The following is a 9,840-nucleotide window of genomic DNA, read 5'->3' as shown; positions in this document are numbered from 1 at the left end:
CTGCTTGAGGCCATTAGGGACAATGTTGTAAGAGATGGGCCCCCTCAAATGTCTCCTGCAGCAGTGGGAGCGCTGCGTGCCTTCCAAACAGGGAGCTGAGTTCATCAATGATAAAGGCAGGCCTTAAAGTGAGCTCTGCTTTCCTTTCAGGGGCAAATAAGATAAGATCCAGAGGAGGTGGTGGAGGCTTTTGTTTCACCATGATTCACAGCGCTGGAATTTAAACAAGCTGGAAACACTTTCAGATACTGCAGAGTTCAGTTAATGATGGTTAAGACTGTATAATCTTGTTCTCTTCAGACAGCATTGCTGTCTGAGAGGCCCTCAGATGGGGGCAGACTCTGGCAGTGGGATATCTGGTGGGACTCTACTGCCATCATGCTGGCTTTGAGGAGTATTCATCCTTTTAGTCCCCTTCCTGGATAGTGGCCATGGTAGGGACAGGTTGGTGCTTGGATGATCTGAATGGTCTTTTCCAGCCTTGATTCTAGGCTGCTCTGCAGGTGGAAGGGATGTGCTGCAGTGTTGGGGCTCAGCAGGTCAGGTTGATAGATGGAATCATCGATCCTGAGGCTCTTTTCCAATCTAAATCAGTTTGATTCTATGAATCAATGGCTTTCTTGGTCTGAGCCATTTTCCTCCCCATCCTCTTCCTCTCCTGACCCTTTTACTGCCTCCTCTTATCATTTCACCACTGCTTCCCTCCATCTTTCCGTTGTTCTTCCCAAAACTCTCCTGCTTTCCCTCCTCTTTGCCAACCACCCATCCCTCAGGAGCAATCCTGCTTCTTGGTTTGCTTTGCTGTTCATTATTTCCCTTTGCCCTGCCCAGGTTTCTCCCCTGGGATCCACTCCTCCATCCCATATGGGTTCCCATTGCCATTTCCACTCTTGGACATGGAGAGAGATCCTTTTCTCAGCATGCAGTGAGCAAGGTGCTGTGTTTATTATCACCCCACGTTCACGTAGGCATTGATGCCTGTGTTGTGTCCAGTCTGATGACATCTTTCTGAGAACTTGAAATTCTGAGGCTCAGTTCCGGATTTTAACCCCCATAATCTACAAAGGCAGATCCCCACATTTCCTGCTTGCTCTTGCCAAAGCCCTTGAGATTTCAAGAGATTATCTCAGCCAGTTCCTCATGTTGTCACGGTAAGTAACTCCACGTCTTGCTTGCTTCTTTATTGGGGTTCTCCCTGGTTTTGGCTTGCTCCTGTGTGCCCCTTCTGTGCCTGACCCCACCACACTCAGCTGTGAGATAGAGTTCTGAATTCTGAATGCCTTTGCTGTCACATCGTTGTGGTTTTTCCTCCTGGTGAAGCAACGGGCTGAGCCTCCTCTGCCTTCCTCTGGTATTTGATGCAGTTGCACAAGCAGAGAACCTTCTGCAGTCCTCGATTTTAACTCCCAGGGTACTAAGATGTCATTGCAGGACCTCAGTTATTTTGCAATGAGAAGGGTGAGCTGATGGGTTACAACACATGGGGTTCCATCAGGCTGGTCACTGGTGGGGTTCCTCAGAGCTCCATTTTAGGGCTAGTTCTCTTTTTGTGTATTTAAAGTCACCTCAGCCTGCTGCCAATGCTCCTAATGCAGGATACTATGGGCCTTGTTGGCAGCTGGGGCACATTGCTTGTGGCCAACTCGGTGCCCAGCAGGACAGCTTGTTGCTTGTGTCAGCTTGATGGATGCTGTGCTGGGACAATATTCAGTGCCTTACAGAAGGAAGATGAGAAGGGACAGGTAGTTCTGGTGAGAATACCTGATGTCAGATGTTGATGTGAAAATAAATGGCAGCAAATGGCACTTGGGAGGAGGGTAAGAGGGAGCAGAGCAAGCATTGCTCCCACAGGGCTATGTCTGATAGCAGCAGGTTAACAAAGACCATGGGCAGCAGGAGCAGCACCTCCTCAGCTGGATCTGTCCCCTGCTCTGGGTGATGGGAATGGGGAAGTCCTTCCTGCTGTGCCCATGGGGTGTGCATTTCACCCATCCATGCTGGGGGCTGGGAGCAGCAGGGTGGAACCAGCAGCACCTGTGGTGTGTCTGTGTCAGAGCCCTGGGCACGTGGCTGAGACAAGACCAAAGATGGAATCAAGCAACAGAACCAGGGGATAAAACTGGGCTGAAGCTCATGTCAGGAACCCAAGCAGAGGGTGAGCGTGAAACAGGAACTGCCTGCACTGTGCTGGGAGGATGCAGCCTCCACCCCTCCACCGCGTGTGATTTGGATGCTGGAGGTCTTTCAGAGCCAAGGAAGGAGCCATGAGCATCCCGGTGCTGAAGGGCATCCTTTCCCTGCTGCTCCTTGCATGGCCATCCACTGGTAAGTGCAGGTGCTAGGGAAGGGGGGAGAGTGGGGCACTGCTGCTGCCTGGGGACCTGTGGGCAGCTGGGTGCATCTGCTCTCAGCTCTGTTGGGAGTATGGAAGGATCACAGCGCTGCAGCACTGGCCCTTCCAAGGCTGCCTGCAGGGCAGTTGCTGCCTCTTTGAGCTCTTCCATCTATGCAGCAATAACACACCTACAGGAGGTTTGAGACAGAGCTGCTTTTCTGCTTGCCCTGTGCTCCTGCAGCTTTTAACTCCCCGTAGGCACCAGTGCCTTCACTGCATGTGCCCAGCCACTGGGACAGCAAACAGGCTGGGGCTGCCTGGGGCTGGCATCCTCAGTGCTCCGCAAGGAGGATGTGGGTGTTTCACAGCACAAACACAACCTCCATGCTTCTTTTTCTGCAGAACTGGCTCACCAGTCCCAGCAAACCACGGATGTGTCCATAGGGTCAAATGTCACCCTCCACTGTATGCCAAACAGACCTGACAAGGAGCTGGTGTGGTGTAGCATCCTAAACAAAAAGAAGGAGGAGAAGATGGTAATGGAGACTCATCCACAAGAGGGAAATGGTTCTTCCAACCTCACCTTTGCAAGCATAAATGAAAAGCATGCTGGAAACTACACATGCATTATGAAGATTTCACACTGTGGGGATGGTAGAAACAAGAACTGCCCATGCAAAAGATACCGGACCTCTTATACCTATAGTGGGGGTGAGCCAGAGATGGGCTGTGTGAGGTGGGTGGGATGTGACTGCGGCTCATAAATGGCAGCTGCTGGAGGGGGCACAGTTACGTCATGTATGTTTTGTGGGCAGTGTGTGCTGGTGGGATGTATCTGCTGCAACGTGCAGCCACTTGCTGCTTTGTTTCCTTCAGCCGTTGCGCTGTGTAGGTTCATGTTCCAGCCAGAGAATGAGACCATGCGTGTGAGGTGGTGGACATGTCCAGAGCCTCGTGGTAACCCCTCGGGGCACTGCAAGGATGCAGCCAGCACAGAGCCCACCATGTGTAACGTGTCAAGCAGCAGCTTCACAGGCAGTGAAAACACCAGCCAAGGGATGGTTCCCAGTAAGTGCCACTGCTTCTCCCTGTGGGTGCCACTGCCTCTGTCTGGGTGCTCACACATGTCCCTGTTTCCAGGCTCTGAACCCGAGATGCCTCCAACCCGTGAGCCTCGGATGCATAAAGGTGAGCAGCCATGAGCCCAAACCTGGAGCCTGCTGTGGGGACAGCAGCTCACACACATTCCTGTGCTCCTCAGATCTCATAACCATCGCCTACATATACGGCATCCCCAGCTTAGCGGTCGTGACTCTTCTCTTCCTGCTCTGTATTTTGGTGTGCCTGTGCAGAAGAAAGCAAAGCAACGCTAAAGGTAAGGCTGAACGTGGGCTGTGCTGCTGTGGGAGCTGGGGAGCATCTTCTTCATGGGCAAAACAAGCAGTGTGAAACCCCAGCCGTGCAGGTGTTAAACATAACAGCACTCGATGTAATCTTCTCTGTAGGGACTCCTGAAAGCAAGCACGCAGCAGAGATGAGCCAGCTCAGCACGGTAAGGCAAAGAGAGCTTCTCATGTGCCATGTCCCCCCCCAACAAAAAGCATTGGCAATATGAATAACAACTGAAAGGGCAATGGCAAATAACCCATGTCAGTCCCTGGGCACTGCACAACACAGAGCCAAGGCTCTGCTCACTGCTCTCTTCCCCTGCAGCCCCCCCCAGCTCCTCAGACGGAAGATGTGACGTATGCGAAGCTGATCTTTGACAGGACAGGGGCAGTGCCTGCAGCCTCGGAGGTGGTGTACATGGAAATCAAGCCGCTCTAATGGAGCCGAGGGCGGCAGCAACCAGCTGGTTAACAGCAACCCGTCCATCAGATGGGCGGCCTTGTCTATGAGGCAACAAGTTAGTCCAACAGAACTTATTGTAATATATATGTGTATATATGTGTGTCTTTTCTTTCTTCTTTCTGTCTTAGTAAATGGTTTACACCTCAGCCCACACGTTCTGTTTCCCTCGCTGTGTCTTTATTGGCCCTGCACACAGTGGGGGTGGCACTGGATGAGCACTGTGGGCCTGTACAACCCACTGGGGCCGTTCTGGGCTATGAGAACGGGACACGGATGGCGGATGAGCCGCCCGCGTCCCCCCACGACACCGCGGTGGGCAGAGCTGGCAGCCACGCGCGGCCTTTAAGCTGCCCTCACCGTCCGGCCGCCGCACCGCCCTCCGATTGGCTGCCGGCTCCGCCCGTCTGCAGAAATCCCGCCTCTCTTCCTTGACCCGCCTCCTGATTGGCCACGCCTTCCCCAGGCTCGGAAGCCGCTTAGGGCGCCGCCATTTTCTGAGGTTGGGCGGCCTTCTGCGCATGCGCGGGCCCGGCCGCATCGGGAGCGTGCAGCCGCCGCCGCGGGAGCGCGCCCGGCGCCGCGATGCGCTGCGAGCAGGAGGAGCGGGCGGCGAGCTGCGCGCCCCCGCGGCGGGTAAGGGCAGCTCGGGCGGGGAGGGGACACGCGGGTGCGCGCCGTGCCCGTGGGCGCTGCTGACCGTGTCTCTTTGCGTCCCGTAGGGCCCGAGGATGCGGCAGGACGCAGAGCAGCCGGGCGTTCCCGTGCAGGCCCTTAGTGCCCCCCAGCACTGAGGCCGCACGATGAAGCTGCCCGGTGTGGGGGTGTTCGGGGCCGGCAGCACCGCCCGCCTCCTCATCCCACTGCTGCGAGACGAGGGGTTCAACGTGGAGGCGCTGTGGGGAAAGACGGAAGAAGAAGCCAAGCAGCTGGCCCAGGAAATGAGCATCGCCTTCTACACCAGCCGCACCGACGACGTGCTGCTGCACCAGGACGTGGATCTGGTCTGCATCCACATCCCCCCGCCGCTCACCCGGCAGATCGCGGTCAAGGCTTTAGGTACCTGTTCTGTCTTACAGCACAGAGCCACATCCAGCCTGGCCCTCAGTGCCTGCAGGGATGGGGCATCCACTGCGCCTTGGGCAACATGTTCAGTGCATCGCCGCCCTCTGCATCAAACCCCCCCTCATACCCAACCTAAACCTCCCCCGGCTCAGTTTAAGCCCATTCCCCCTTGTCCTATCGCTGCACACCCAATCTGTAGTTGAAACAGGGAAGGGTGAAGTGTTCACTGCGCTGTGGGAACACGAAATGAGGATGGGCAGATGGTGAGTGTGTTTGCTCTGAGCGTTCAGATGTTTGTCATGGGGAAAGGCTTGGCTGCCAATGGTTGGTGATAATAGATTGGTGTTTTAGTAGCTTCCAGGCTGTGCTATTTTGTTTGCATAAGTTAATTACTGACAGACGTTAGTAAACAAGCCCTGGTGCGGCAGGGGTAAAGGAATAAGCCTGGACTGAGTTCGTGCACCCGATCAAAGCCCAGATGAGAGTAATCTTCTGGTCTATCTCCATAACAGGTAAAGCGAGAAGCTCTGCTAAAATCTGTGCTGCTTTTTGATCTCAGAGGAACTCAAATGGCAGCTTTGTGGTGGATGCCCCCCAGCTGAAATGCAGGCACCTCAATGCGAGGTGAGCCTGGGGCCGAGTTCAGGCTGAGGGGATGGTGGTGTGTGATGTGTGCCATGAGGTTCAGCAGGCAGAGCATCAGAAACCTCTCCAGGATGGGTAATGCTTCACATAGGGAGCCCAGTGTGCAGCCTGGGGTGGCTGCAGAGGAGCGTTGCACTTGTCTTTCTTGATTTACGTTGCTTAAGGAACCTTCCAAAGGAGGTTAATTGGCTTTCTGGTTTTGTGGAGTCCCTGCAGATTGTAGTGTGGATATGTTAACTGTGGAGGAAGGAGTCAGAAAGGGCTCTTATCACTGCTCTGTCCTGGGACAAACACACGTTTCCTGTTCTTGAAACAGGCCAAACAAGCGTGCTGTGCTCTTTGCATGTTGCGCTTCCCATCTCTGTGACCAGCAGCACAGAGATCTTTGCAAACCGCATGCAAACAAGACGTGACACGAAAGAATGTGTTTGGGAATGAGCTTCTATTTGTTGAGAGGCTGCTGACCAACAGCTGCTTGTTTGTGAAGGCTCCTTGGATGCTGCCAGTGTCGTACAATGGGCACAGCAGTGCTCTGCTGCTTCAGCAGTGGTTTAGTTGGACATCTGGGTGCAGCCTTGGGTGCATTACTGAGAGGAATTGAGAGCTGGGGCTTCTATCTGACGGCATGGGTGTATTTACAGGTGTACAGGTGTACATGGGTGTATTTACAGAAGGTTTACAGGTGTACATGGGTGTATTTACAGGTGTACAGGTGTACATGGGTGTATTTACAGAAGGTAGATGGCTTTAGTGGTTAGAGTCAACGTTATAACTTGTGCTAAGAGGAACAAAGCTGGGGTGTGGGTTTCATCAGACCAGCCTGATGCTGGATAAGGACAAACGTAAGAGAGGTCTCAGGGAGTAAGACTGACTCTAGTGTCCTAGGAGGGCTTCAGTGGGCTGCAGTGAGGGGTTTGCTCTGAGCTGTGTGTGGGGAAGATGCTGAAGGCTGTGTGGGACACTTTGTATGTGCCTTCACCTCCCCACCCCTTCCTAATACAGCGTTTGGAAGAGACCAGTTGTTGTTTTTCTCCTAGCCCAGGCTGCCCAGAGCCACATCCAACCTGGCCTTGAATGCCTCCATGGATGGGGAACCCACAGCTCTCTGGGCATCATGTTCCAATGCATCACCACCCTCTGAGTTACAGCTTCTTTCCTACCACCTGACCTAAACCTCCCTTCTCTTAAGTGTTGTGTTCCTTCAATTTCTCTGAGTCTGTTAATAAATTCATAGCGATGGTAAAACACAAAATCAAACCTCCCCTCTGCTCATTTATGATGATTTTCTTGCTCTGGCTGCACAGCCATTCACATGGTTTTATAGCTGCAGCACTTAAACGGCACAAAGAGCTGTCGGAGTTCATCTGCCGTGATGTAAAAATCCTCTCTCTGTATTTGGAGCTCTGTGGGTGTTTGTCAGCTCTGCAACTAAAGCATCTTGGAAGCACTTGGCGTCTTGTTCCTATTTTAGTTCCCAGACCTTTGCTTTTGAAAGCCCACAAACTGCAGCTTCCTGGCAACCTTGGGGGCTTGTCAGCATTTCTTGCTCACGTGTGCTATGCCGTTTCTTGGCCTTTGTGTTGCAGGAATAGGGAAGAACGTGATCTGTGAGAAAGCTGCTACCTCGGTGGACGCCTTCAGGATGGTGACGGCTGCCAGGTATTACCCCAAGCTGATGAGCATCGTCGGCAACGTCCTCCGTTTCTTGCCTGCCTTTGTGAAGATGAAGCAGCTGATAGAAGAGCACTACGTGGGCAACGTGATGATCTGCGACGTGCGGGTCTACGGGGGGAGCCTGCTCAGCCACAAGTACAGCTGGATCTGCGACGAGCTGATGGGGGGAGGCGGCTTGCACACCATGGGCACCTACATCATCGACCTGCTGAGCCACCTCGTGGGCAGGAGGGCCCAGAAGGTCCACGGCCTGCTCAAGACTTTTGTGAAGCAGAACACGGCCATAAGCGGGATCCGGCACGTCACCAGCGACGACTTCTGCTTTTTCCAGATGCTGATGAGTGAAGGTGTGTGTTGCACTGTGACTCTCAACTTCAACATGCCCGGATCGTTCGTTCACGAGGTGATGGTGGTGGGGTCCAGCGGCCGCCTCGTAGCGCGTGGCACGGACTTGTATGGGCAGAAGAACACGGCCCTGCAAGAAGAGCTGCTGCTCACCGACTCTCTGACTGTCAGCAAAGGCCTTTTGGACAAGGGCTTTAAAGACATCCCGCTGCTCTACCTGAAAGGAATGGTGTACATGGTGCAAGCGCTGCGGCAGTCTTTCCAAGAGCAGGAAGATCGCCGGACGTGGGATCACCAGCCCGTCTCCATGGCAGCTTCATTTGAGGATGGCTTGTACATGCAGAGCGTAGTGGAGGCCATTAAGAAATCCAGCAGGTCGGGGGAATGGGAGGCTGTGGAGGTGATGACGGAGGAACCAGATGCCAACCAGAACCTGTGTGAGGCGCTGCAAAGGAATAACCTCTGAGCATCCCTGCTTTGGGACATTGAATGACATTGAATGACATTGAATGCCTCCAGCTGCAGCTCTAAAAGTCCTCTCGAGTTTTTAAGATTCCTATTTAATAATTGGAGTTTCTTGTTGTTGGGTTGTTTTTTTTAAAGCCTGTAAAATAACGCCACGCTCAGATGCAAACAGGTTTGATTTGAGACGTTCCGGTTTTGCAGATGTTTATTTCTCGTCTTGGAGTCTTAGGAAAACTTGAATTGCCATTTGCACTCGTGGTAGTGAAGTGAAGCGTGGGGTCTGTGCCACTGCATGGCTTGTTTTAACAGTCCTAAAGTGAGAGTGAGGAGAGAGGGATCTGGGAGCATCTGTTGCTCAGCTGCCTTTGCCTTCTCTCTTGGAGCCTGATTTAGTTTTACTTCTCGGTAATACTTTATTAAAGGGTTTGTGGACATGACACACCTCTGAACTGCCATAGGACAAAGACCAGAAGGAACAGGATCCAGTCTGTAGAATAAGGATCCGCCGTTGGCTTTCTGCGTACAGCAGACGTCTCTCAAAGTAATTTAAACCAGTATGTTATTTAAAGGGTGCTGTGAGATCCACAGTGACGGCGGTGGGAGAATCTGTGACGCCTTGTGCTTTTCTCCCCATACCTGCAGACGTTTTTCATTCTCCTCGTGACGCTGACTGCATCCAGCAGCCTTCCTGCATAAGCTCCATGTCCACCAGTTGTGTTTTACTGCCTGGCAGCATCAGAGCTGTGCCTGCAGGGCCACCTCCTCGCTTCTCTGCCTTCCTGAGCTCCTCCCATGCTCGCAGATGAGGCTCAGGATGTCGCTGCCGATGAAGCTGTTAAACCTTAACCTTCCATGGATGTGATGGTGGAGGTAAGGAGGTCTTGCCTACCTCTCGCAGCTCTCCTGTGTGCTGGCTGGGAAGCTGTCACACTACACACGCTGATGGCTCTAGAGTCTGCCTTGAACCTCAAACACTGGATATCAACCCTGTGGTCCTGCCTGCCCTCGTGGCTGTTGGCAGTCTGTTCACATGGAGAAGAGTTTCTCCCTGGGGCAGGTATGTGGAAGGGACAGTACAATTTTACTATGTTTATTTTGTCTACTTGAAAAGCTTTTTTTAATGCATTTCCCTCTAAAATGGTAACCCCGTGTATTTATGTATGTTAACATGCAAACCGCTGTTTCATCAGCTGGCCCTTCCTGAAAACTATCTGACTTTGTTTTCTACAGAAATAAATAAAAGTATCTGGGTTGTTTGTTAAGGGCATTCTTTGTGCAGCTGGGTGCCTGTGTGTGATTTAGCTGAGCCAAAACCTCCATCATAGAGCTGAACACACCAGGTGAGATGAAGCAGGAGATGGATCTTGTGATGGGACTTGCTTTCCCCCTTGGGCAGCACAGAGCTATCCCCACCTCTTTGCTTTTCCTCTCACCTTAAAGCTGTTCTGGAGTCACTGGTCCCA

General features: G+C 52.8%; 2 protein-coding genes and 1 long non-coding RNA gene across 5 annotated transcripts; all 3 read left to right on the top strand.

Moving 5' to 3' along the window:
• Positions 1-44: 44 nt before the first annotated feature.
• LOC107319126 lies at positions 45-4,332 on the top strand. The gene is made up of 7 exons (XM_015873761.2): positions 45-2,325; positions 2,738-3,046; positions 3,212-3,403; positions 3,476-3,523; positions 3,597-3,710; positions 3,841-3,887; positions 4,049-4,332. Exons 1-7 carry the CDS (start codon positions 2,265-2,267, stop codon positions 4,160-4,162), a joined length of 885 nt encoding a protein of 294 aa, XP_015729247.1. The 5' UTR covers positions 45-2,264; the 3' UTR covers positions 4,163-4,332.
• Positions 4,333-4,711: 379 nt separating this feature from the next.
• Positions 4,712-9,639, top strand: GFOD2 (glucose-fructose oxidoreductase domain containing 2). 3 transcript variants are annotated; one of them, XM_015873751.2, is made up of 3 exons: positions 4,712-4,819; positions 4,906-5,242; positions 7,480-9,639. In XM_015873751.2, the coding sequence occupies exons 2-3, from the start codon at positions 4,987-4,989 to the stop codon at positions 8,376-8,378; spliced, it is 1,155 nt and encodes a 384-aa protein (XP_015729237.1). In that variant the 5' UTR covers positions 4,712-4,819; positions 4,906-4,986; the 3' UTR covers positions 8,379-9,639. The 3 variants fall into 3 exon arrangements, with proteins under 3 accessions (XP_015729237.1, XP_015729238.1, XP_015729239.1); XM_015873752.2 differs by lacking the exon at positions 4,712-4,819 and adding an exon at positions 5,761-5,872 and having other exon boundaries at positions 4,844-5,242; XM_015873753.2 differs by lacking the exons at positions 4,712-4,819; positions 4,906-5,242 and adding an exon at positions 5,279-5,511.
• Positions 5,879-7,150, top strand: LOC116653969. Its single transcript, XR_004308661.1, has 2 exons — positions 5,879-6,575; positions 6,606-7,150. It is a non-coding gene; the product is annotated as an uncharacterized LOC116653969 (long non-coding RNA).
• Positions 9,640-9,840: the final 201 nt, after the last annotated feature.

This window comes from Coturnix japonica, chromosome 11 (assembly GCF_001577835.2).
Source record: "Coturnix japonica isolate 7356 chromosome 11, Coturnix japonica 2.1, whole genome shotgun sequence".
Taxonomy (NCBI): domain Eukaryota; kingdom Metazoa; phylum Chordata; class Aves; order Galliformes; family Phasianidae; genus Coturnix; species Coturnix japonica.
Note: the sequence above shows the minus strand (reverse complement) of the source record. Positions and strands in the feature narration are given on the sequence as shown.